Source organism: Notothenia rossii (assembly GCF_949606895.1).
Source record: "Notothenia rossii genome assembly, chromosome: 1".
NCBI classification, from domain to species: domain Eukaryota; kingdom Metazoa; phylum Chordata; class Actinopteri; order Perciformes; family Nototheniidae; genus Notothenia; species Notothenia rossii.
This window is the reverse complement of record NC_136912.1, coordinates 88,632,763-88,660,149: the sequence shown is the minus strand read 5'-3', so window position 1 is coordinate 88,660,149 and position 27,387 is coordinate 88,632,763. Positions and strand designations below refer to the sequence as shown.

At 41.4% G+C, this 27,387-nt stretch overlaps 1 protein-coding gene across 1 annotated transcript in view; it reads left to right on the top strand.

The window, feature by feature from the left end:
- The window catches only part of notch2 (notch receptor 2), a 52,652-nt gene that overhangs the window by 13,706 nt on the left and 11,559 nt on the right, over window positions 1-27,387 (top strand). The window contains exons 2-22 of the mRNA XM_079691942.1: window positions 417-498; window positions 13,487-13,761; window positions 14,547-14,754; window positions 14,870-15,003; window positions 15,600-15,722; window positions 16,650-16,883; window positions 17,805-17,960; window positions 18,049-18,234; window positions 18,403-18,516; window positions 18,656-18,769; window positions 18,957-19,190; window positions 20,778-20,888; window positions 21,287-21,479; window positions 22,884-23,029; window positions 23,149-23,262; window positions 23,375-23,494; window positions 23,634-23,786; window positions 24,228-24,456; window positions 24,841-25,042; window positions 25,792-25,945; window positions 26,163-26,347. Of these exons, the coding sequence (XP_079548068.1) occupies window positions 417-498; window positions 13,487-13,761; window positions 14,547-14,754; window positions 14,870-15,003; window positions 15,600-15,722; window positions 16,650-16,883; window positions 17,805-17,960; window positions 18,049-18,234; window positions 18,403-18,516; window positions 18,656-18,769; window positions 18,957-19,190; window positions 20,778-20,888; window positions 21,287-21,479; window positions 22,884-23,029; window positions 23,149-23,262; window positions 23,375-23,494; window positions 23,634-23,786; window positions 24,228-24,456; window positions 24,841-25,042; window positions 25,792-25,945; window positions 26,163-26,347 (3,467 nt within the window). The remainder of the gene's footprint in view (window positions 1-416; window positions 499-13,486; window positions 13,762-14,546; window positions 14,755-14,869; window positions 15,004-15,599; window positions 15,723-16,649; window positions 16,884-17,804; window positions 17,961-18,048; window positions 18,235-18,402; window positions 18,517-18,655; window positions 18,770-18,956; window positions 19,191-20,777; window positions 20,889-21,286; window positions 21,480-22,883; window positions 23,030-23,148; window positions 23,263-23,374; window positions 23,495-23,633; window positions 23,787-24,227; window positions 24,457-24,840; window positions 25,043-25,791; window positions 25,946-26,162; window positions 26,348-27,387) is intronic.

The window sequence follows — 27,387 nt, the reverse complement described above, 5'->3', positions numbered from 1 at the left end:
TTGGATCAATCTGTCTATCACCTACTATCATGGGCCACTTCTGATTGGTTAACAATGGCTGGTACATGTGGAGCACAGCACTTCTGATTGGTGTGGATGACTGACACACAAGAGAAAAAAAATTGGGAAAAAAAATCGCAGGCTTTGCGATTTGATAATCGCATCATTTCAAATTTCGATTTAAAATTGATTAATCGTTCAGCCTTACAACATAACACCACACACTTCAAAATAGATCTTTTTAAGTGTGTGAAGGCAGATATTTCTGTGAATGGTTTAATAAAAAAAATCTTGAATTGTTACCATGTCTCTATATTTACCTGCAATCAAATGTCACACACAACAAGTATTATCCAATGTTTTAATTGTTAAGCTGATAAAATGCCTCTTTCTAACTGGTCTCTTGTCTCTTACAGCGCTGCAGTGTTTGAACGATAAGGAACCTTGTGTTAACAACGCTACATGTCTGACCTTCAAAAATGGAACCGAATACTGCAGGTAAGATCGACTATCTGGGTCAGTTTAGTTTAATACATGCTGTGATCCCAACACAAATGTGATCGCTGAAATAGAATCCGCTGATACGGAGATTGTTGGATGTGAAAACCAGAACAGAAAAAGGGTTTCTCGATCTACCCTGGCCTGTCCATGGGACCATGAGGTTTTGCTCAGACACGAAAGAGGCAATAAAAGACTGCTCTGTCTGACAAAGTACAGCAGTACTGGGAACAATACCAATACACACATTTCCACCTCCAAGATGTCATTGAGGACATATCCGGGGTTTTATAACTTGCCTTCTTGGGTTACGAACACATTTTTACTGCCCACTGATTTGTTGTATCTTAGGAATACGGAGACAATGACAAGATAATGTTATTACATGAGAAAATAACCTCAGTGTAATTCATGAGGAAAAACGTGGTTGGATGATTAAAAACAAAAAAGTAGGCTAATCACGTGAGTGTAGACTTTCTTGGCACACGGCAGGATGTGGTGGAAACTTGAAATAACCTGCAAGGAAGGCAATTCTACTATCGGTGGTGCAATCAGATCATTAAGGGAAACGTGTGGTAGTGTAAAGGAGAGCAGTGGCCTGTTTTGATCTATGCCTTCCACTTTCTGACAGCTTAGCCTAGTTAGTAATTAAGACGGAGCTATCTTTATAATTGCATTGCCACTCCCAAGCCAAATTCCCTACGAAAACACACCATAGCTGGTTCATGAACCTGCTCATGTTTCATTAAAAGTGCTGTGAATCGCACTGTGTGTCTGTTCCCAGAGCTTTTGGAATTTCAACACTGCTATTTCTGTAAAAAAGTGAAGGAGAATGCACATTCCTTAATCAGTTGTTTGACATCCCCCCTATGTTTAATTGAAGGTCAGGTTGCACTGCAGGTGCAAAGGGGGCTATGTGTGTGAGAGAACGTAGACGCATTACGTCAACTTGGTCCATCGTCTCGCTGCGTTTGGACTAGAGTGTCGTGCGTGTGCAGGTTAATGAATATGTGATGAAACACAGGCTAGGAGCCGGACATTTTCAAGGACGGCTCACTTGAAATGTATTTGATGGATGGAAAATAATTTGATTTTCTTGGATAGATGACTTTAAAATAACAGGTCCTCATCAAAAATCACACCCTAATTCACAGGTGTGTTGCTACCATGGGGAGACAGACGTACAGCAGAGCTTTGGCTTCATGCCAGTACCTGCTGGCATGCGTCTCATTTGCTGTTTAAGCTTTCACCACATCCTCTACGGTTTCATTTATTTGCTGTTCATATTACTTTGACCTCGATGACATTTATAATAATGTGACATGTTTGTTTTTTCAAGGTAATGAGTCATTTTTCTTTTTCAAGAAAGGTGAGACTATCGGCTGTATTTACTCATGCTCTCGCCAGCCAAACTGTCTCCATTTCTGAAGTCAGTGGGTTTTATTTTCTATGTATTAAATGATGATATTGAAGATAAAAGATACACTTCGGAGCCCTGAAGGCACACAAAGAGGACTCTCTCAGTTTAGGAGAATCAGCTGACAGAGCGCAGGACTACTGTTAGACCAATTAAATATTTAGTTTTTCCTCTTCACATGCAAACATTTACAACTACACAAACGCACGCACTTGCCTCTGTCTGGGGCCATCTGCACTGTGCTGGTCAAAAGGCTCATTGTGTAAAAATCAAATGATGTGTTTGTTAGTCTCCTCAGTGCATTTAAAGGCAGCCGATTGTAAGTAAACAGTCGCTCTGCCCTTTTAGCCCTGACCAGCCTAATTGTGTACGCATGGCGTCCGACTGCACAGAACTGTGTAATGAAACATTTAATATGAGAACACTAAGGACAACTGATGGACAGTTCTATCTGTTTTTACCGTTACATTAGCCCGTGCCAAAAAAAGCACGAGACATTTAACCATGTAACTTACTTTGTTTCAGTTTAACTAAAAACTTTAAAAATAATGTCTATTCAGCAGTTGTATGTTTTTGATGTTCCTAATGAAACCCGCTGCACGCAGTGGAGAAGAGGCCCTGTTTTGGTTGGCAACAGAATGAGCTTCTGTGCAAATTGGCTCCTGCCTCTTCTGCAGAGTTCCTATACATCTTGGAAAACACAACACAACATATTGTGCATGTCTCTGTTTTACAACTTTGAATTCATTTTAGAGACTTTTTCTATCGTAGGCTTTAACACTTTTTTCATTTAAGACAGAAAAGGAAAGGGAAAGGTGAAAAAGGAAACGTTGTTAAGATGTCTGCATGCAAATGAGTAAGATAGACTACTAAGACAATGACAAATATAAAAGAAAATGGGTTTTGCAACCGAAGCTCAGGTGTCTCTCTTTTTCTTACATGAAACATGTGGGTGACTTTAAAGTGCATGGGATAGGTCGACGAGCTGACTAACAGGGTGGAGGAAAGCCGTCTAACCGGTGCCACTGCAAGCCACCAGCTCTGAGTGTGAGAAAGTGTGTTTCTGTGGGAACTTCAGCCTGTCACACGTTTGCCAAATATGTGTGTTTGTAACTGATTGCTAAAAAGACTCCTGAATGTTTTCTAATGAACCTTTGGCTTAGATAATACAAACAGGGGTCTTGTTTTTGGGCCAAGGAAGATTACTGACACTAACATGGAGTCGGACTCACTGCCTGAATACCTGAGCAGTCGAAGCTACAGTGAAGCTACGCACACGGCGTTGTCCAAACCCTATTTCCCTCCAGAACAAGATCTCTTTGTCTGCTTTTGGGCCATGGTGCAGACTGATTAACTCCCTTCCTCTCGATGCCTTTTACCCCCTCCCTCTCGTTTTCTCTTGCAATCCCTGTCATGCCTTTTTTATATTTGTTTAAAAAAATACGTTTTCTTAAGAATAAAGGGGAGAGAGTCTCTGTGTTGTGTAGACCTGCTGCCTGTTTGATCTGACAGCTAGAATTTGCCTGCAGGGTAGACAGAGGAAGAGAAAGGGCCGAATGAAAGGGGATTTCTCTTTTCAGGTAACTTGAGTAGGAATGCCTCGGAGCACAACTCCTTAATGATGAGAGCAGTGAGGGGGGGTCGACGAGGGAGAAGCAGAGCAGAAAGAGGATTGTAATTTCCCTCTTGCTACGCCTCCTTCATCAAGCTGTCACTCATCCATCCATGCCTCTGCCCCTCCCTCTGCTTCGGAGATTTAGATGCCTCTGGACAACTCCCCAGGTCCTTAATCCACCTCCCACAACCCCATTATTGTCAGGTTCTTTTTTTCCCCTTCATTGTTTTAGTCGTACCTGTGGCCTCTCATTTACCTGTGTCTTTGCAGAGGTTTGCTTAACATTACGAGTTGTCACATTGTGCCTCAAAGAAAGCTAACTGTTACAGAGTTGGAAAAAGAACTCAGATCTTGAACTTAAGTAAAAAGTAGAAATACCATTGTAGGTATATTCTGATGCAATGTGAAGTCCTGTATTTCAAATGTTACTAAAGTCAAAAGTATTGGCATCTAAATAAACTTAAAGTACCAAAAGTACTCATATAGGCTCATTTCAGAATCATATATATTATATGTTTTGATTATATATAAATTGTATATTTCATTTTCATCTTCAAAGTGGGAGGATGACAGACATGAATGATACTATAGCGTTCTTAAAATAGTTCTCTATCTGTGTTTTTTCATTCTTGTTTTACTTTTATGTATGCATCACGACACCAAGTTCCATTCCTTGTACGTGTCTACCTACCTGGCAATAAACCCGTTTCTGATTCTGATTCTGAAGAAAAGGATGGGAGAAAATGATTAAAATCAACCACTCCTCTCTGATTTAAAAAGAAAATGTGTTAGGCACATGACCCAGACTAAAGTCAACAAACAATGGAGTAGGAGTTTGAAGCACCGGCAGTGATTTCCCGCTCTTACCCTTAAAAGACTTATCTCCTTCCCACAGCCCAGCAAACACCCGTGTACATGTGGTTTGGACAGGAGCCACACTGATAAGAGTTTCTTTGTGAATACAAGTGTGTATGTTCTCTCTCTGTGTGTGTCTCTCAGCGGCACCTTGAGCTCAGGGCGAATTCACATGCTGAGAGTCCTGCAGTTCAGAGAAGTCGTGTCATATACAGTTTAAATACGGTGGTCATGGAAAAGTCATATGTGTGTCTTGAGTGTGTGTCTAAGACCCCTGGGTATATGTATTTATGAAGCTTTCCTGCAGCACCCGAGCTGTTTGTAGGCACCACCTGAGAGTCGATGTGTAGAACATCAATGGACAAAAGGACTTTTTCTACATCTAATGGTTTGTTGTAAGTCAATTGACGAATTAAGCAAGGTTTCTGATGTGTTTTTTATTTGTTGTCTGCCCTAGCTTTCGACATTTCTATACATAGATATGGTTATAAAAAAGAATGGTACAAAATCATTTGAAATCACATGTCTAATGTATGTAGTATGGCAAGACTGCTTTTTAGTGCTACTTTGTAATTGATTCATCAAATACATCTTCAGATGAATCAATTGTTTGATTTATAAAAAATGGTGATCCCAGTTTCTCCGACCCTGAGGGTGTTTGTGTGTAAATACCTTCATAATTGCCATTTAATTACCTGTCATTTAATGAATGGACTGATCCTTTCAGCACCAGTAATAACACATGCTTCTGTCAAGGGTCACTGAGATTTGACCCTCTCTTTTAAGCATCACCACGGTAAAAGACAGGCTCACATAAACAAACAAAAGGGTAAAACAAACAAACATGCAGATGCACATCAGGCTGCTTGGAGATTCAAACCGGCTCACTGAAAGAGGAAGCCTAACAAAAGGGTGGGGAATGTGGCAACCAGACCATAAACCCACATACAGTAAGGTGACAAGTGGCCATCTGTCACACACTGACATTGACACCGTGGGGGCAAAAGCACCTCAGTTCTGTCACTAGGTCACATGTGCTCCATACGGGCACCATAGTGTGTCCGACCAGTGTGAGGGTTTAGCACATCTTCATTCAAATCAGTCAACAAAGTAAAGCAACTATTATCACTTCCATTTTAATTAGGTTTGAGTCAACTTTAGGCGATCATAAAAGACACTCAAAAGGAGATTGTTATATCCCATGTGGTCGTGTGCCAGTGGGCCTGACCCTCAAACAACACAACTAAGTAATACCACACTGTGTTACAAATGAGCTAGGAGTAAATCCACTACTAGTGTCTTCAAGTTAAGTCATGGCACTATTTTTATTTTATTTTATACTACAATTCTTTAAAAAAAAAAAAGAAACCGCTGACCGAGCTTCTGTTGGAGATTCCACATTAAACAACCGAAAAAAGCGGATAATGACAGAACAAGATAGTGAAGCAGGCAGATGGAGCGCTGAGAGAGAGAGAATGGGTCCTGTGCTGAGCACCATGTTTCTAAACACTGCCTGAGATTTGACCACACGTCCCTCATTTGGACTCCACCCTGCCCTGCACGCCTTTATTCTGCCCACACTGATGCTTTTCTCTCTGCATGTCTCACTCTATCATTACTTTTCAGTTTCTTACATGCCGCCTTCCTTTTTCTTTTCAGCTTAACAGTTTGACTTTAATTCTATGCATTTTTGTCATCACTCTCAAACTTCCTTCTGCACGCGTCCTCTGTGAAGAGATGTCTGCTGCCTCTGCTTCACTGTTAGAACATTAGAACGATACTATGCCGGGTTGTGTGTGCCACAAAACTCCTTCCATCTAAAACTGCAATGGCTTTTTAAGGAATCCATTCATATTCTGCCATGCACCATAATTGGACTTCTATCTTTAGGTGCATTTCAATGTTCCAATGTAAAGCCCTTTCTCTACTCCGGCATGTATGGGCCTCAATGGTTCTCCGCTGCCTGAACACCATTTGCAGACCTAACAACACACTACACTGCGATTGTAGAGAGAGATATCTGGCAGAACTTTCCGTCTCTCTGTGATATCTGTATTTCTTGTGCTCTTCCTGGATGTAGTGCTTCGGTTAAGGCAGTGGCATTATTGAGAAACCTATTTGAATTTGGTCAGTATTTTGCATACTCCTCTTGGATTGGCCACTTATGACTGTTAATATTTGAAAGTTGCAACGGAGACAGAGTAGAAGAGATTCCCACACACGTGGCACTCTTGATCTCTTGATCTTCTCTGCATTACTTTTATGCTTTAGGTCAAGTTTCAATACTTACAGCATCAATGCCTCTGTAAGTCAACTGGCTCGTCACCGCTATTAGCTTAAGCCTATGGCATTTTTTTACACTGCATAAAATAGCCAAGCGGTGAGCAGACTTGTCTCTACTCATAGCTCTTCTACTCTTACTTTGAGTGTCGCGTCTCCAGACAGAACCCCACAGGTGAATTTCAGCCTGAATGTACGTGCTTCCAGTCGTACATTGTGAAAACAGCTACTTATCTCAGTGGAGAGATCAACAAGTGTGTTTGAAAGCCCGCCCCCGGTGAAACACATTAGAGGAGAGAAAATAGTGCTTCAGTAAAAGAAAACACTTAACTGAAGTTACACAAGCGCAAATACATTTCAGGTCTTTATTTGAAGCGTAAGGGAAAACATGTTTTTCTGAGTCGAGGTAGAAGAGATAGCGGCACATGCTGGTTGAACTTGCTATCCAGATATATATTGTATATGAGAACAATCAAACTAGTTCTGGGAGCTCCTTTGTTCAGCTTTGAGGTCAAACAAGTCCAAAGCCTCTTTGTGCTCCATGTAGTTCTGATATGACAGCAAACACTCATCTCAACCAACCAGGCCACACAATGTCTGTCGAAAAGTTCTTGATTTTGAGTTTCACATCATAATGACTTTCAAAGTGTGTTGCTTTGAACACTAGATTGATTGATTATTTTCTTTGTGATTATGCATAGATTTACCGTACCGTGGGATTTATAACAAAATGTTGGGAAGATGTGAAATTGATTTCAAGCATATCGCCCCAGCCCTTGACTGTTGTTTCAAAACAAAAGCATGTGTTCTTGATTATAATTCTGGCGAGTTCTTGCTGTGATGGAGTGTTAGGAACTGTCGTCATGGCAGATCTCCTAAAGTAATCTACCAGACATCTTGCAGATAGAATTGCTATGGTAAGCAAAGGATTCTTTTTTTAGTCTCTCATTTATCTTCACCACCAAACCTAAAGGCATTCAAGCAACAGCAAAGCCAGTAACGTGTTTTGCACTTGAATTGTGACGCTTACGCATGCACACACAGGACTTGAGTACAGTCAATAGGCCACCTATGCTCTCGCCAAGCCGTGGAATGATCCAGGGATTGAAATGTGAGCTGGTTCATGCTCTCCCACAACTCTCACACTGTGTCTGTGTGATGGCCGCAGGGGGAGAGCATCATGAAGTTATTAAGCGTTGCCGAGACTAGAATAGTTGCTGGAGGAGGAGGAGGAAGAGGAGGAGGAGCGGGCGGCAGGGTTGTTTTTGAGGAGAGGAAGGTGAAGAGGTAGGAGGAGAGAATTAGCACAAGAGAAAGGGGGAATTAGGGATTTGGAATGGGAGGAGAAAGTATGGAAGCTCCGGACATAAGAATTAGGAATGAAGGAGGGGGGAGACATTACATGAGTGAGTAAAAATCAACACACCCCTCTCTGCTCATTGAAGCCCCCACAGCCAGCCAGGACAGGCAGAGGTCAGCATGAGGTAGACGAGGAGGAGGAGGAGGAGGACGAAGGAGAGAAGGGGTACAGAGAGAGAGAGAAGGAGGGAGGGGTGTGCGTGAGATGGGGGCGCTAATGTGAACCAGCTGTAGAAACCTGACACCTCGAGAGTTGGTTAGAAATGAGAGGTGGAGGAGTGAGAAAGAGAGGGAAAGAAGGGCTGCAGGAAATTGCACAGAGTAAGAGAAGGATGGGGGGGGGGAGAGGAGGGGGAAAAGTCCTAATGGAGCAAAACAAAGAATCCCATAGATGACTTTGGCTGCAGAAACCCTCTCTGCTGAGTTGTTCATGAAAGTGGAGCTGTGTGTGTGTGTGTGTGTGTGTGTGTGTGTGTGTGTGTGTGTGTGTGTGTGTGTGTGTGTGTGTGTGTGTGTGTGTGTGTGTGTGTGTGTGTGTGTGTGTGTGTGTGTGTGTGTGTGTGTGTGTGTGTGTGTGTGTGTGTGTGTGTGTGTGTGTGTGTGTGTGTGTGTGTGTGTGTGTGTGTGTGTGTGTGTGTGTGTGTGTGTTTTATAAGGTGTCTGTGTGAATTCATCAGTGTGCACATTCTTATGTTCTGTAGTGTGATTGGGTGTTTGTCGGACAGCTCTGTTGTGTTCAGGGACAGACTAGTGTTTCAGTGTGTTATTGAGACACCACTCCCTAACAATAATGTGAATCATGCACAGCCTTGTCTGTCTGCCTCGGGCTCTATTGATACAGCCAGAGGCCAATAATGAGCTCTCTATCTGCCAGGGAAACCTGAAGGACAGGAAAGTATCGCTTCATGACGCCATGGCATTTGGTTCTGTCAACACCGGTTGGATGGCAGCGATTTGATTAAATAAAGGTGCATCTCCCTTGTCAGCACTTTGGGATTTCCACAATAATGTAAAATGTGGGGAAATTGCAACTCTGGATGATTTGAATACCTATTTTAAATCCTTCTTGTGCACTTTTAGTGATCCCCTGAACATGCTAAATTAATGAGATTCACTTTATTGATCCCAAATTGGAAAATGTATTTTATAACAGCAGCGTGTTAAAACATTGCATTGCACGTTATGTGAAAAAAAAGAGACGAAAATAAACAAATATAAACATCTCAAAATAGAATGAAACGGAACTAAAAAGTAAATGTATACATGTTGACCGTGAAGGATGGACATCTTTAGACTAGATAAACACTATAACGGGCCACATTACTAACTAAATGCAAAAGCTAGATTATTTAACATTTTTTGAAAGTAATTTATTTCAAGCTCGATACACGTGTAATCGAGCTGAACACAAAACAAACCCCACGTTTCAAATGTCCTTTCATACTCTGAAAATGCCTCTCATATTCCCCATATTTTTAACAGTGAAAATGTGTGAAATGTTCCCAGTGAAAGGCAAACCGCGTATTAACCTGGACACGGTGTTCTGCGTGTGACAGTCTGCTAATGTGATGAATGTCGCGGGGCAGAGGGCCATGTCATTACTCCTTCAGAGGGGGCGGGGAGGGGTCTCCAGGAGAAGAAAGCTCTCCTAATTCCCACGACGGCCGTCTTGTTGTGATATCATGACCAAGCTGTGTTTGTGTTCAGAGTGGGGAGGGACATCTTTGTGTTTGTGTATTTATGTGAGTGTGTGTGTGAGTGTTTGTGTAAAGGCATGTGTTGAGGGGTGTGTAGGGGGTTGCACTGCAGACATGCTGATACAGGGACGGAGACAGGGAAGAGGGAGGGTGACCATGTCTAATCTGACAGAGTTAAGGTGAAGAGGCATGAAGTCTGTTTGTCTTTGAAGATCAGACCTCACTAATCTGACAAGTTGTTTATCTGTTTACCATGAGCATTTGCAAATAGCAGATATTTAGAGAACATGTTGGGAAGATGAACTATAAACATGTTTCCAAAAAAAAGAAGCTGGTTCTTGTATTTTGCAAATGTCAAAGAATCTGATGGAAAAAACCCAACCAACAACATGTTAGTCTGTCTTTGTGGACTTTCCAATGAGACTTCCTATCAATGCCACTCAGCCACTATTTCCTTCTGAATCCAAAACGAGTCAGCAGATTTATACTTTCATATTAGAACAAGCTCATAATCTACTTAAATATATTTGTAATACTTTTTCTCACCTGGATTAAATTGTGCAATAGACAGTATGGCAGGCAGGCAGGCAGGCAGGCAGGCAGGCAGGCAGGCAGGCAGGCAGGCAGGCAGGCAGGCAGGCAGGCAGGCAGTGTATGTCCATTCGCTTTAAAATAAACTACAGAACCTGTGTTCATTTTTCTAAACTAAAGTAGATTTATGGAATGAGATAACAGGCTTTGGCTACACAGATAGTTCTTATTATTAGGATAAACTCTTTTGTTCATAATCCGGAAAGGTAGGATATTGTTAAGCAAATCTAAACTTTAACGTTTATCTTGTCAAAACAAATGAAAAACGACACTGTCTTAAACACACAATATTCTTAATACTAGCATTAGTGCTGATTCAATCTTAACGTTTGTACTGTTTTGCATTACATTAACTCTATATATTTTTTAACCAAATATAAAGTTGGTTTGGGAATATGTTGTCACATGTTGTTTATCATATTTGAGGATTTGAGGACATTCACGCGTCAAGCAGAAGATTCACATCCATGATTGATCTGTTAGACGTCTGCCCGTCATGATTCATTAAAGTGTTACTTTCCCATGCGCTCATAACCTAATATCTTAAAGCTGCTTTGGGGTGGGGTGGCCATTAATAATAAAAGTAAATAAGCGTGAGACTACATTTCACATAATTCCCCCTCCATTGTTCTGTCTCTGTTTTTATATGGCTCATAACACCGATCTCAGATTCTCCTCCTTTTGTTTTTACATGCCCGAAGTCTGCTTGTCTGTTAAATAAGGATCTCATTTTAATTTGGAGTGGTTATTAAAGGAGGTATTCATTTTCTCTGTGCATGTGTGTGTATGTGTTAGTTACTGTGTAGTGTTTCTCTCCTATTATGTTACCTGAGCCCCTCGAGGGAGGCAGGTTTAGAGGCCTGTGTAAGAGGCAGCAGGCTGCTCTGTTGCCCACAGTCCCCAAACGGCATGTCTGACATGTGACACACACACACACACACACACACACACACACACACACACACACACACACACGCACACGCACAGGCTCACGATGAAACAGACAAAGTTGCATACACAGGAAGTTGAATAACATATTCCTGATGAATAACATATTCTGTGTAACAAAATGACACCTCAGTCTGTCACTCAAAGAGATGTGGATGGAAATGAGCTCAAAGCTAAATCTGGCACTGTTACGCTTGACACATTTGAATGTTTTAAGTGTTCATTACTTTGCATTGTCCCTGGCAAATAAACGATTCAATGAGAAGGGACTGAGAGAAACAGAGGAATAGAAAGTGACGAAGGGATCCTTGTCTGATGAGATCTTCTAGTGGGCATGTTGTGTAATATTGTAATTTCCTCCTGTCTGCATGTCATGTGTCTGAATCATTTCACTGAAATAGTAGAAAAAAGAGTAATTGAAACAAAATGGCTGATGAATAAGCTGTGGAAATATGATTTGTTCACCAAACCATCTCAAAGGAAGAGTTGCTTTTCTTTTAGTCATAACCTCTACAGCTGTTGTGAAGCAGTGGTCAAGACATATTCTTAACTTTGAATTTGGATACATTTATGTTTCGTGAATGTCTTCATCTTTTACATTCCTCAAATAATTGCTGACGGTTTTCACTTTATGTTTTTAGTTTCTACCAGGCTCTCAGTCAACAACTTCCAGATAACCCCACCTCACATCCTTCTACTTTTTAACTTCTTCTTTCTACGACTGACCCCAGTTTAGCCCTTTCAACAAGTTCAGCTTCCCCCTTTTCCTCTTATAGGGTTTATGGGGCAAGAGAAGCACTCAAATAAAAAAGTTCTCTTGTCAGTGGTTAAAAAAAAAAAGGATCTGTGGAAACAAAGATTAAGTGCCAAGAAAATTACGTAAACACATCATCAGAAATGAAATTAATACATTTATGAGTAATTTATTTTTAGGTGTAGAAATAGAAAAAATGCGCTTACACACAAAATCAATGATGAATTGACACACATGAGGTGGATGAACAACACATGTGGTGGTTAAAAGCAAAGAAGCCCTAAAGAAAGCCACAGTGATGAGTGCAGGAAACAACCAGCACAACTTCCATCACAGTCCATTAAGTGAAGCCGGTGAATTTGCATGGATAATAATAATAAGTCATAGTTAATAACTTTAATTTAAAAGTGGGGTAGGTAAGTTTGAGAAACCGGCTCGAGATATACTTTTTGTTATATTCCATGGAATGCTCTTAACATCCCGATAGCAATGAATATCTGAAGTGCTTTGACAAAAAATCCATAAAGAAAAATCATCTGTGGAAGCCGTAGCGCTGTAAAAAGCACGACCAATCATTTGAGCCGGCCCGGCTAAAATAACTGGATGGCCTACCTGCCTGTCAGCCTTCCATCTGTGCACAAACTTATCTCGTGCCCTCATTGGTCATGTGCGCGTTCCTGTGTGTTGGAGGAGGGGCTCTGTAAGGAAGTGACAGATTTTTTCCGGCTGTGTATTTTCAAATTCTAGCGCACTCGAGCTGGTTTCTCCAAAAGTACCTACCCCACCTTTAAGCTATGGGTTCGGTCTGGGACAGTTTAATGTCCAATGCGGGACTTTTGTGGGACACTGAGGATAAGAGCTTATTTTGAGCCCTGGGCAACGGCGCAGAGTAGCTTCCTCAATAATCTTGGTGCTTCACATCTTAAATGTCAAAAGACACTTTTCTGGAACTAATGTGTGTGTCAGTACTTCAGTCTGTGTGGCTCCTTTTGACTGTAAACTGATTCATAACTGTCTTCAAGTCTTAAAGTAAAAATAACCCATTTAATAGTAATTGAACTAGTTTCTCTTTATGCACAAACACTTTGCTAATACTCCAACTCAGGGATGTGGTTCCCCACACACTGTTTTTTAGATCACTATATAGAAGTGACAATAGTGTGTGTTTACCTGCGATGGTTCTCGTGTGTCTTTGATGTGTATGTACTACAGATGTTACGCTTCACTATCAATGCTGACTTCTGATGTGCTGCATCCTGTGCACCTGACCGAAACTCACTGCTTTGTTTTGTTTATTTGCTTCGCTTTCATTCACAAACACACACACACACACACACACACACACACACACACACACACACACACACACACACACACACCTTTTTGTTTACCTCAACATTATTGTCTGTATGTAGGGGTGATTGTGTCTTTGAATTTTCAGTCATTAAATTCTATTTTTTGTATGTGTGTAGGTGTGCACCAGGGTTTCTGGGGGAGTACTGCCACCATAAGGACCCCTGTCACCCTGGCTTCTGCCTGAATGGAGGGAACTGCTCTGTGCTCATGTCAGCTGGAGTTCCCGTACCAAACAGCGCGACCTGCTCCTGCCCGCTCGCTTACATCGGGCCGCACTGCCAAACTCCCCAAAATTCCACGTGTTACCCCAACAACCCCTGTGCCAACAAGGGGGTCTGCACCCTGCTGTCCCTCAACAAACACAAGTGCGAGTGTCCCAGAGGATGGACAGGTGAGATGCTGCTTAATGCCCTCTCAGTGTTTGCCATTAGGTCATTAATGTCTAACTTTTTGTTATCATCAGAACACACATTTAGATCCTAAATGCAACCACTCTTACAGATTTATGTCAAATCTTATAAAATATTATGACTATTATCCAGATTTTTTTTTTCCAAAACAGGTCATTTGAAAGAAATAGTTTTAAGTTAAGGTAATTGTCTCCTGAGCCTGTTATAACCTCAAGGTTTTCATTTTGGCATAACTTGTTTGTCTGCTAGCAGGATATCTCAAAACACGTAAGTTACATTAAAGGTCACGCCATGAGGCCAGAGACAAGTTGCTTCTTGGAATTTGTATGAATACATTTGAAACATTGCCTAATGTTGCCTTGTATCCGTAACCTATTTAAGCAATTTCCTCTTGATTTATTGCCCTTACTGATTCAATTAAAACAAATCTGGTGCATGGATCCCCTGATTGTCTACCATTATTGGTTTTTGATACATAAATGCATCCAATTTAAAACTATTATATAATTAAAATAAAAAATTAAGAGGTTTGCTCAACCTTACACTGAGCGCAGTTTGGTGACATGTGATAACTGCAAAAACATTTTAGTGGAGGCTTAACAGTGAGTTTGAATCTTTTGGTACTAAAAAACATTAAAGGAAAAAACACAACATGTGATCAACAAGTGTTTTCATCGTATCAATCACAGCATACTGCTTTCCATAATTCTCCACATGTTCACATAGCACACATCTAAGTACTCTTCTTCTTCCTCTTCATCCCCAGGAGAGAAGTGTGAGCACGAGGACAGCTGTCTCTCCAGTCCCTGTGCCAACAGGGGACTGTGCAGCTCTCCGTCTGCTGGGAGCTACACATGTTCCTGTCCTCCAGGATACACAGGTCCGCGCTGCCTCAACGACACAGACGAGTGTGTAGCCACACCCTCTATATGCCAGAATGAAGGATTATGCGTCAACACCCCTGGCTCCTACAAGTGAGAATCCAGTTTAAAAAAACAAAAACTAGATGTAGAGTAAAGGTCATTATCTGGAAGAGCCGACTACAAAATAAGACTGACTTGAATCAAATGAACTTTCTCATTTCTACAGGTGTACCTGCACACCAGGGTTTACAGGCAGACACTGTGAAAGCTCATACATCCCCTGCTCCCCCTCACCATGCCTGAATGGAGGCACCTGCCACCAGAGCTCTGACATCAGCTACTCCTGCCACTGCCTTCCAGGTAAGAGCATTCAAATACTGAAATGCCTATCATTTTTTTAAAGGAGGTCGACACTTATTGGAAATGGAAGTTTTAAGAGAGTAACATTTGATGTAGGAAGAGCGAAAGAGAAGCACAGTAACTGGTTTGTATCTATACATGTATGTATCGTTATGTTGTTTAAAGTGCAAACAGTCTAATCCTTTTGGTGTTGTGTTCCACACTTTACTGTCAGTCTGCTACAGTTACCATGTAGACACAACAAACACACACACACGGCTGCTTTTACACATCTAAGAACATGTTATCATAAAAACACTGAATTTGTCTTAATGGCATATACAAAGAACATTCACAAAAGATACAAAATATTATAACTGAACGTGCAAGAAGAGGCTGAAGCTCAAAAGGCTTATCGAGGGTCGACCACACCAGTTTAGCTGTAGACACACAAACTAATCCTTTTAAACAAAACTAAACTGGGTTCATTCAAAACAAAGTTTAAAGTATTTATCTCGTAAAGGACATCTCATATAGATAGGATAAGTAATATAAACACGATATCTTACTAGATTTGATGTATTTAAGTGCACGTCTTCCCCAATCCTTTGTGGCAGGTTTCAACGGGACTAACTGTGAGCACAACATCGACGACTGCCCCGGTCATCAGTGTGCCAACGGAGGAACCTGTATGGACGGAGTCAACACCTACAACTGCCAGTGCCCTCCAGAGTGGACCGGTGAGTGATTCAGGATTATTTATTTGCTTAGTGAATCATTAAACATGCATTTGGGTGTATTTTAGACATGTGCTGTTAAGAGGGCTTTCAGGCTGAGAATAGCTGAGACATAACATGTGATCCAGGAAGTCCAGTTGGAGCAACATATCCATGAGTAGGAATTTTTATCAGACACCAAAACTCAAAGCATCCCCATGCGTCACTGGCCTAGAACACGAGGATATTAAAAAGTATTTAAAAATACTTACAATGCCCGCTGTTTTAAAAAGGAAAATATATTGGATTAATATATTTAGCAGGGAATTCTTCCATATATCTTCTGAAGTGAATGAATGAAAATCAACAGATGTGTATTTACTTTTTCAAATTTGTATCCATTAAACCTATATTTTCTACTTTTGGTATTTTTACGTGCCATTTGAGCAGTGAGGCAGAAAATCAATGTTTGTGCTTGGAATCCTCAAATAACTTCCTCTCATGTTGTGTGTTTTGATGTTACACTTCCTACAGTCCTTCTGTACTCCCTCCACATCCTAAAGAGGCTCGTACTTCACACAAGGCGTGTCTATGCTAACACACTTGTTCAGGATACACACGCTTTCCATTTAAAAAGCAAACATGCGTTCACCAGCTTCCTTTGGCATGCCTGAGTTTACATAGCACTAACCCAACCAGGAGGGAATAAAGCAGATGTGAGCTGGGTATTCAAACATCTCCACTGTGGATGAATATTATTTCATATTGTATATTTCCCATCTCCCAAAAAAAGGTGACCAGCATCTAGAAAAAACCCAATAATTGGATTTCTCTACCTCAAAACTCATGAGGCTTCACCTTGGGTTATGTTATAACGTGGAGTATTGACAGAGTATTCATTTGTTGACATTTCCTCCCCTTCTTCATGTCCACCTCCCTGACTCAACACAGGTCAGCACTGTACAGAGGATGTGGATGAGTGTCGTCTGCAGCCAAACACTTGCCAGAACGGAGGGACCTGCAGCAACCTGTTTGGCAGCTACGTGTGTGTGTGTGTAAACGGCTGGAGCGGACCCGACTGCTCTGAAAACATTGACGATTGCGCCACAGCCTCGTGCACGCCGGGCTCCACCTGCATCGACCGCGTTGCCTCTTTCGTCTGCCTCTGCCCATACGGAAAGACAGGTAGGCCTGTCGTCAAACATTTAAGACGAAACGCCACCAGTCTTTGTCATAGATCGATATTTCACATTAGACTTTGTTGAGTTTACACACTGAATCAGAAATACTTAAATAATCCCAAATAGAATAATAAATAGACTTTTTCGTGACTGTTGTTCCGTTTTTAGAAAATGAATCAAATAGAGAAAAATAAAAGGATGTGCAATAAAAAGATAAAATAAGAGATGTAAACATAAGACATTTAAGGAATATGTCCAATAAAGAAGAATATGATATTATTTAAACATAAGAAGTCAAGTGCCAGCATATTTAGTGCCTGACGCTCCGAGGGAAACTGTATATTTCCTTTTTGCTTTGTAAACAAGTTTATTGAATTGAAGGGAACTGTATCCTGTGGAACAAATTGGAATAAAATGGTTGTTTACTTTAGCCGATTGTTTTACATTTATTCTTTTAACCTATGAAAATGAATGTGATCAATGTCAGTCAATCATATACACCAATATAACCACAGTATGTTATTATTTATTTGAACGGGTAATCTCACTGAAATCAGGATCTTTTTAAAAGATACCTGTGCACCAAAAGAAATACATGCACAAATATTTGACAGACACATAACATATTATAATATCCCACAATAAGAAAAAGCATTTTACAATGTGCATAAAAATACACAATTACAACCTTTTCAAAATGTTAACGCAAGATCAGATAATGCAGAATAGATTTGCATGTCCAGCTGACTGGTTTGTAACACATACGGAATTTTGGATTAAGCCTTCAAAAAGGAATTTATCCCCAGTAGCAAATTGAAATGTAGTCCAATTGTGTTCCCACATCTCTGATAATTCCAGCAAGGCTGTATTCGTGTACAAGCCAGGGATGTTTACTCATTTCCTGTCAACATGGTGTTCCTTTCAGGTCTGCTTTGCCACCGAGACGACGCCTGCATCAGTAACCCGTGCAGAGAGGGCTCTCAGTGCGACACCAACCCCATCAGTGGCATGTTCAACTGCAACTGTCCTCCAGGATACGTGGGCAACACCTGCAACAGCGACCGAGACGAATGCAGCATTGGTGAGAAAGAAAAACTCTAACCACACATACCCTACATATCTGCCAGCCTGTTCTCACCTAACCATGTCTCCTTCCTCTTAATTGCCAGGCACTAACCCTTGTGAGCACGGTGGTCAATGTGTGAACACAGACGGCTCCTTCACTTGCAACTGTGTTAGAGGTTACGCCGGGCCGCGCTGTGAGCAAGATGTTAACGAGTGTGCTTCAAACCCCTGCCAGAACGACGGCACATGTCTGGATCGAATTGGGGACTACTGCTGCATCTGCATGCCCGGTACGTTTCTTGAGAAATGACACATTTGTACTAATGTTACCAGTCATTCTTATTCAGATCATTTCCAAAGCTTTCTAGCATTCGTAATCGTCAGTCGGCCAAATCCTTTGCTTCTGTAGCTTTTGAGAAAACTTGAAATCATAAACTTTGTTTGCCTCGTTTTTTCAGGATTTGAGGGGATTCACTGTGAGGTCGAGGTGGACGAGTGCCTCAGCTCGCCCTGTCTGAACCAGGGGAAATGTCTGGACCAGGTCAGCCGCTTTGTCTGCGAGTGCCCAGCAGGTTGGTTCACATGTAACTTTATACATGTATTTTCATATAGCCACCCACTCAAAGTGAAAATGAATGAAGTCATTTTACGTTTTGAAACAGTTTGAAGCGTTGGTTCTAGGTTCATCCTGTTCTGTGTTCTGTTTTTCAGGCTTCAGCGGTGAAATGTGCCAGATAGACATCGACGAGTGTTCCAGCACACCCTGTTTAAACGGAGCCAAGTGTATCGACCGACCCAACGGATATGATTGTGAATGTGCTGAAGGTAAAAGGGAATGACAATAGGAGAAGTTGCATTATTATTGTTATTCTAATGTGTAGGGCCTGCTCTGCTATCATGCTAAAAAAAAGTGAAATGTTAGACTGCATCACATTTGAACCCATATCCTTTTGATCCACTAAAATAATATGAAATAGTCACTTGGTCTAAGATCTAAAATGTCCTTCTTCAGGCTTCACGGGTCTTCTTTGTGAAGAGAACATCAATGACTGCGTACCAGAGCCGTGCCACCACGGTGTGTGTAAAGACGGCATCGCCACCTTCTCCTGTGAGTGCGATCCCGGATACGTTGGCTCCATCTGTAACATCCAGGTCCAGGAGTGCCACAGCAACCCATGTCAGAACCGAGGACGCTGCGTGGACCTGGTCAATGCCTACCAGTGTAACTGCTCACCCGGAACCACAGGTAGGGACCTGGAGTGCTACAAAATGATTTGGAGGAGATTAGTTGAAGTATCATTTGACATTTATCAATGGGGAAAAACATTTCACTGAATGTGAAATGTGAAAACACAAGGTGATACCAGGTCGCTCTGAAATATCCATCTGGCTGCTGTCGGTGGTTAATTAAGGGGGGTTTGGGTTTCCCCTTTCCTGTAGTGTGTTATATAGGTTTTTGTTCACATTGTTTTTGATAGGCTAAGGGGCAGGACATCTCTCAGCGGTTGACCAATCAAAACAGGGCCGGCCAACTAACCAAGGGTGAAAAGAGGTGCAGCAAACCTTTCACGCATATGAACAAAATAAATACCTTTCTGAACATTAACGCATGTAAACATTTCACAGTGGATGCACAAAATACAAATATGGAACCTGAAAATTAGCATAATAGGGCCCCTTTAATGTAAAGACAAATTTTGTCATCATTGTATCTTCCATGGCCCAGTGTGTGAGGACTTTAATACAATTCTTCCCCTCAAATTCTGTGTGCAGCCACTTATTTTTAAGGGTTTATTAAAAAGCCTGATACCCCAAAGTTACATATGGTTGTTATAGTAGCCATAGACTGAACTATAACCACAAACATTGTATGAGTTCTACTTCCTCCAACAATCTTTCCACTGAAGGAACAGTTAGCTCTAACTTAACAAATCATTTTTGAAAGAGCTTGAGCCTAGTAATATGAAGTTGCTCCTTTGAGTTTTCTTTCTTATTAACTCTTGTTGACCTGGTTGACAACTTAATTTGAATGTAAAAAAACCATCCCCCACGTCTAGGACTTCCTGAATAACTTGCGATGTATAAATTGTAGAGCTCTCTACGTGTGCATTTGTGAGTAGCAGCCACAAGTCTGGTCAGAGCGGTGCTACCCCACGTTGCTTTGGGGATTAATAGGCTCAGTTCAGTACGCTGTACCAGCCTGACGCCTGGTACTGAAGTCTGTACTTTCCTTACTCTACACAATCTGCCGTGAGGTCACCCTGTCGGGTCTCACTTTCTGGTTTCATGCCTTCACTTCCCCTCTGATGTGCCTTTTTCTCTCTGTGTCTCGTTTTATTTCTGTATGTCTCCCCCTCTTTCAGTTTCTAATCCTTTTCAATTATCAAGATTCAGCCACAGCGTAATGAAAGTGTCAGGCTCCTTTGGACAATACAACTTACATTATGATCTAAAAAGAAGAAATAATATAGTTAAAGACAAACAGTGCCAGTGAAATGAAAGAATAAGTCAAATGTATAGATCTTAATAATATTTATGAAAAACAGCCTCTGCTGTGTGAGGGGTTTTTGTGAAAGTGTCTCACTTCTTTCTGAACCACATGCTTATGGAGTTCTTCTCCCCCTGGTGGTGAAGGAGTTAACTGTCACATTTTGTAACAACCACTTGATCTGCTTACCTCTCATGTAATTCCTTACTCGATACAACCAAAAGTGACGGGGTGTTTTTCGTACTTTCAAATGTATTCAAAGATTCGGTCAGATTAAATGATGAAGCATGTAACTGGGCTAGTTGTTACCCCGTATGAATGTGTGTTTTATATTTTTCCACTCAGGGGTGAACTGTGAGATCAATGAAGATGACTGTGCCAGCAACCCCTGTGAGTACGGAGAGTGCCACGATGGAATTAACGAGTTCAAATGTGTGTGCGCCGCAGGATACACAGGTATGTTTTGTTAAATACCTACGGTAGTAAAGTCACAAGGATTCAACTTTATTGATATAGCAGGATGCCATTACTGAGATCAAACTGTGCCTCGCTGCATTGCTTTAAAAGATACCTAAACAAGTAATGTGACCACCTTGTGAGGCCTGGTTTTCATATTCACATCAGTGTTTTCATAAAAATGTTAAGTAAAGGATATGTTGTTCTGTATATTGATAATGTGTTGTATAGAAAATTGTGATTTTAAACCTTATTTAGGTAGAGGCTTTAAATTAGCCCAATGGGTTTATTGCCTCTTCCTGTTTGTTCTTTGTTATCTGTTATGTTGGTGTATTATTACATTCTGCAAAACCAAAAACCAAAGCAATAATGAAGAACTATTTCCCTCTTTCTAATAGGACTTAAATGTGATGTGGAGATTAACGAGTGTATCTCAAACCCATGTATGAGTGGGGGGACCTGCGTGGACAAGGTCAACGGGTTCCACTGCCTGTGCCCCCCCAGCACCCACGGCCCCCTGTGCCTCTCTGGGACCGACCACTGCACTCCTCAGCCCTGTGCGCATGGAGAGTGTGTTGAACAACAACACGGGTATGTAAACCTGGTTAACCTCTGAGATCCATTTGTCCTTATCTCATCCAGAGATGGCAAAAGTACACACTTCCTTTACTCAAGTAGAAGTACAGATACTCGGGTTTAAAAATACTCTGGTAAAAGTAGAAGTACCGACTAAACTGTTTTACTCAAGTAAAAGTAAAGAAGTATGGGCTTGGCTTGTCATTGTTAGCTAATGAATGTTTCGATGCTGAACAACAGCAAAATGACAAAGTTCTCATTGGTCCCTCTTCTTTGGAGAAGAGCAGGAAATGATGGATACACGGATCGTGTTCAATCAATAGGCACGCAATGACTCTAAATAATAATGATCACGCCACCAAACACACATTCAAACTAAAGTAACCAGCCTGTTTGGAAAATGTAAGAGGTACAAAGTAAAAAGTCGTCAGAAAAATAAGCAGTGGAGTAAAGTACTGATACCAGAAAAATGTACTTAAGTAGAGTGACGAAGTATTTGTACTCCACTACTTCCCACCTCTGATCTGATCTAACGCTTGAATATGATTAAGAGATTGGGCAATCCCTGATCAAAAATAAGTTATAAAAGAAGGTCAACACTTACAAGGACGTGTAAATAAGTGTTTTCAGATGTGCAAATAAAAATAAACAATAGCAGCATCAAGCCGAGCAGCAACTCAAAGTGAAAACCAGTAACAGTTTAGAATAGCTTAGTATCGCATTCAGACATGTTGTGCAATTACATGGGCCAACACATCCCAATTATTAAGTGGAATTCAAAAGTTCAATAGACAAAACCGTTGGGCCAACAGCCGATTCATTCTTCACATATTGTTATACTTCAATGGGACTTCCCTTTACTCTTTTTAGTCGTTGAGACATGTTTTAACACTTTTCTTTCAAAATGTACCTCTGGAAAACCGTTAATATGCAGTATCGGCACAACAATGTGTATACAACAATATTGTAGGAGCCAAAACGTTGATTTATTATTTAGATTATTGAATCATTTAATGTATGTAATGGAGTATAATTGATTGGAGTTAGTTGATCGGGATCCGCAGCCACGGTTGGGCGGAGCGGCTGATTGGTGCTGCGATTGCCTCAGCTGGTTAAAAGAGTCCTGCTGATTATACTCTTTTCTATTTTGGTTGTGAAGCCACTGCACTGCAGAGAAGAGAAGATTTGTTTATTTAAGTGACGAAAATTGTTTCAACACCAAAAACAAACAATGTATCTCTGAGTGATGTGTGAGCGCGTCGGCCAGGCGCTAAAACCAAAGAACAGAAAAGAGCTTAAGAAAGGTGGAAAGATTGCTCTTTTAAATATAATCCGATTAATGGCTTTTCCTAAAAAGATGCTGGTAGCTTCTGTTATTATTACTATGAAGTAATGTCTTGCCATTGTCTTTATTTAAAGGTACCATTGTGAGTGTGAAGCTGGCTGGGTGGGAGAACACTGTGAGCAGGAAAAGGACGAGTGCCAGCCAAATCCGTGCCATAACGATGGCTCCTGTGTGGACAGACATAACGGCTTCACGTGCATGTGCCACTCTGGATTCAGAGGTAATCTTTTATAATAATACATTTCTGCGTTTCATTTTCTTCAAACTTGGCAATCAAGAGAGGATACAGCACTGAATTCTAAAATGAAAAAATGTAAACCCCGACTCCTCTCTCATAAGGTAATAACTGTGAGATGAACATAGATGAGTGTGCATCCGGGCCCTGTCAGAACCAAGGCGTTTGTATCGATGGAGTCAACAGTTATTCCTGCCAATGTAGTCCGCGATACAAAGGTTAGTGACATCACATTCCCACCGTATCAGCATCCAATAGCATGCTTTGCAGACTGAATAAAGCAAAGATTCCTTTTTATCCATCCTTACAATGTGTGCTATGTCAAACTAGGCAAACAATGTGAGGTGGAACAGAATCCCTGCTCCTCTAAGCCTTGTGAGAGGGGAGGGGTGTGTAAACCATCTGCAGACTACTCATCGTACACCTGTAAATGTGCCGCTGGCTGGGAAGGTATGTGTGCATTGCCAAATACTCTGTCTATTTGTCTGCCTAGTTGAGTCCTATGGACGTGAGATGCAGTCTAGGTCTCATATTATGTATTACAACAATGCTGTACTAATATTTGGTTTGCTTGCTCCCGATTGTGTAGGTACACGCTGCAAGGAGGATGTGAATGAATGCAAAAGTTACCCGTGCAAAAATGGCGGTAACTGCGTGAACAACCAGGGCAGCTACACCTGTAAATGTATCTCGGGATACAGCGGACACAACTGTCAGACAGACATTGACGACTGCTCACCAAGTGAGTTTTACGTTGCGTTCTAGTGGCTGCATACCCCGTATGAAAGCTGCATTTATTACGATTCCTATGTTATATTCTTTACTTACTGAAGATTGGAAATATCCTAATCCCTAGTGCGCTGTGAGTCAGGGAGTTACAAACGCCTGATTTCAAAAATGTCTCAGATAAACAAGCTTGTTAAAATAAGGGCATGTGCTTTTCTACATATTTTCAAGCCAAACTCTTGCTTTACAATATATTGAATATACATTAATAAGTTAGAATACATTATACAAATGCGCAAAGTAGTTATTGTTTTTCAGATATCAATACGTACGAATTGTAAAGGGTTATTGAAAGGAGAAAACAGTGGAGTCTGGTTTAAAAAAAGGAAGCAAAGGCTGTTTAAAAATATATAGTGGGTCATTCAAAGCCTCTGCTCCCTCCTTCTTCCCTCTGTAGGCCCGTGCCTGAATGGAGGCTCTTGTGTGGACGGTATGGGGAGTTTCTATTGTGACTGCCATGCGGGCTTTGAGGGTGAGCGCTGTGAGGCCGAGGTGGACGAGTGCGACAGTCAGCCCTGCAGGAACGGGGCCATCTGCCGGGACTACGTCAACAGCTTTGTGTGCGAGTGCCGACCGGGCTTTGATGGAATCTTGTGTGAACACAACATCCTTGAATGTACTGAGAGGTGAGCCATTCATCCGAAGCCGGATCCATAATGCTTTCATGCTTAAATGTTCTCATTTTTGGCAATGAAGTCTTTGTGGATGGCATCTACTGTATCTCCTGCAATGAGCAGATAGATGAATGATACAATCAAATGTCCAAATTAAGGAATAGAAAACTTGATGTTGAATATTAAGATTATTCTCGGTGTGCCTCATGACTGGCTGGAGGAAAAACCGAACATAAATACTGTTTCAAAACAAGCCTGATTTTACAGGGGAATCAGACAAAATCAGCAGATGTTGTGTTTCATCAGGCTGTGTGACTTTCATTTTACTTTTTTAATTTAAATGTCTCTCAGCACTCAAGAAAATCAATAGTGACTTTTTTTCCTCCTTCCCACCAGTTCCTGTCTGAATAATGGGACATGCATTGATGACATCAACCAATTCTCCTGCCGATGCCGCCCTGGCTTTTACGGGACGTTCTGTGAGTTCGAGCAGAATGAGTGCGACTCTCAGCCGTGTAAGAATGGAGGCACCTGCACCGATGGCCTGGGAACATACCGCTGCACCTGCCCCGTGGAACACAGTGGGCAGAACTGCCAGGTAAAGAGTCCCTGCTAGTGAACAGAGTGGATCAGCAGGTCATGTGTGTTCTTAGCGGTTTAATATTTGCTCACATTTAAAGGTCACCTATTATGCAAAATCCACTTTGTCATGTCTTTCATACAAAACCATGTGTCCCCTCTGTGGAAAGAGATTCTAAAAGTTTCAGGAAAAAAGATTCTCTCTCTTTTTGTCCTGATCCATTTCTATAAAAACCTGTCTGAACATGAGCTGATCAGATTTTGGACACTTGATGATGTCATAACAATGTTTTGGCTTGTGTGACCATTAGCCAATCACCAATCAAGGTAACCCCCCCCCTACCTTATCACCTGAATCTCCTCCTAGAGCACCATTGTGTTCTTTTTAACCAAATATCTCTCAGAGGGGCATGGGGAGGGGCTCCTTATTTTCATCTAAAGTAACACAGAGAATCAGCACTTTTGAAACAGAGGGGATTATGGGATGCTACAATGCATGATCTGTTTGGTATTTCGAGGCAAACACTCCAGAGACATGTTTTGTGTATTTCTGATACCTATAATATATTGATTAAAAACAGTATAATAGGGGACTTTTAAGGAAAACAAAGTACCTGCACAGATTGTAGAGCTCTTTTTTTACATATTTGTGATAAGTCTCTTTTAACGTATTTAACTCAAGAAGGTGGATGGATTGGTTGCAGTTCTTTCGGTCTGTGTAACATTTATAATCAACTGTCAAGCTTTCCTTTTGTTTGTCGTTTGCAGAACATGGTGAACCTTTGCAACCAGGTGCGCTGTCTTAATGGCGGCACCTGCTCACAGATATCCAAGACCTGGACCTGCCACTGTCAGATGGGATGGACTGGACTCTACTGTGATGTCCCCAACATGTCCTGCCAGGACTTTGCTGCCAGGAATGGTGAGGGACTCATTTAATGTAGTAGATATCTCAACGACCAACAACACCTTTTAAATCATTAGGATAAGAGCAGATATCATCCCTAATCCAGTAATAATTCATCTTTGTGAGATATAGACATCAAAAAAGTAAATATGCACAGTTTTTCACTGTAACTGTACAGCAACTATCACATTCTTTACTCACTATATGCTGCTCCTTTCCCACATTTCTGTAGGTTTTGAAGTTGAAAATGTGTGTAAGAATGCCGGGCGGTGTGTGAATGTGGGTAACTCTCACCGGTGTCAGTGCCAGCCAGGATACACGGGCAGCTACTGTGTAGACATGGTGTATGAGTGCCAGTCAAACCCTTGTCTGAACGGAGCTACGTGCAAGGACTACCAGGGCGCACATGAGTGCATAGTAAGTACACTCTCAATTGTCTGTGTGTAGATGTGTTTTTGAACACCCATCTAGCACCACTATTACACCTGTTTTATACCCATATAACAATGTTATAGACCAGGGGTCGGCAACCCCCGCATTGGCACGCGGCACCGTAACCAGTGGAACGCTAGGAATAATCAATCAATCAATCAATCAATGTTTATTTATATAGCCCAATATCACAAATGTTACATTTGTCTCAGTGGACTTCACAGTTTGTACAGAATATCAGTATGACAATACAACACCCTCTGTCCTTAGACCCTCACATCGTACAAGGAAAAACTTCCAGAGAAAACCCCACAGTTTAAAGGGAAAAATGGGAGAAACCTCAGGGAGAGCAACAGAGGAGGGATCCCTCTCCCAGGACGGACAGACGTGCAATAGATGCCGTGTGTAAATTGAAAAGATAATACATTTGCAACATAGGTAGACCAAATGTTTGGAAATGCATGTGTGTATAATAAGAAGATGAATCCACGAGGATATCCATCCAGGACTTATGATCCAGGACCACAGCCACGACTCAAGATCCATGACACAGGACCGCAGGATCATCCATGAGTCCAGATCCCGGCGTATATAGACACCAAAAAGAAAGAAATTTGGGGAAGCTGGGTTAATCGGAACATGAGAGTACACAGGTATAGACAGAGAGAAGGAAGAAGTAAGATGTCCCCCGACAAACTAAGCCTATATCAGCAAAACTAGGGGCTGAATCTAATCAGCCCTAACTATAAGCTTTATCAAAAAGGAAGGTCTTAAGCGCACTCTTAAAAACGGATAGGGTGTCTGCCGCCCGAACACAAACTGGAAGCTGATTCCACAAAAGTGGAGCTTGATAAGAAAAGGCTCTGGCTCCCATTGTACTTTTAGAGACTCTAGGAACAACCAACAACCCTGCATTCTTGGAACGCAATGCCCTTGTAGGACAGTAGGGTATAATGAGTTCTTTAAGGTAAGATGGCGCCTGCCCATTAAGGGCTTTGTAGGCGAGAAGAAGAATTTAAAATTCT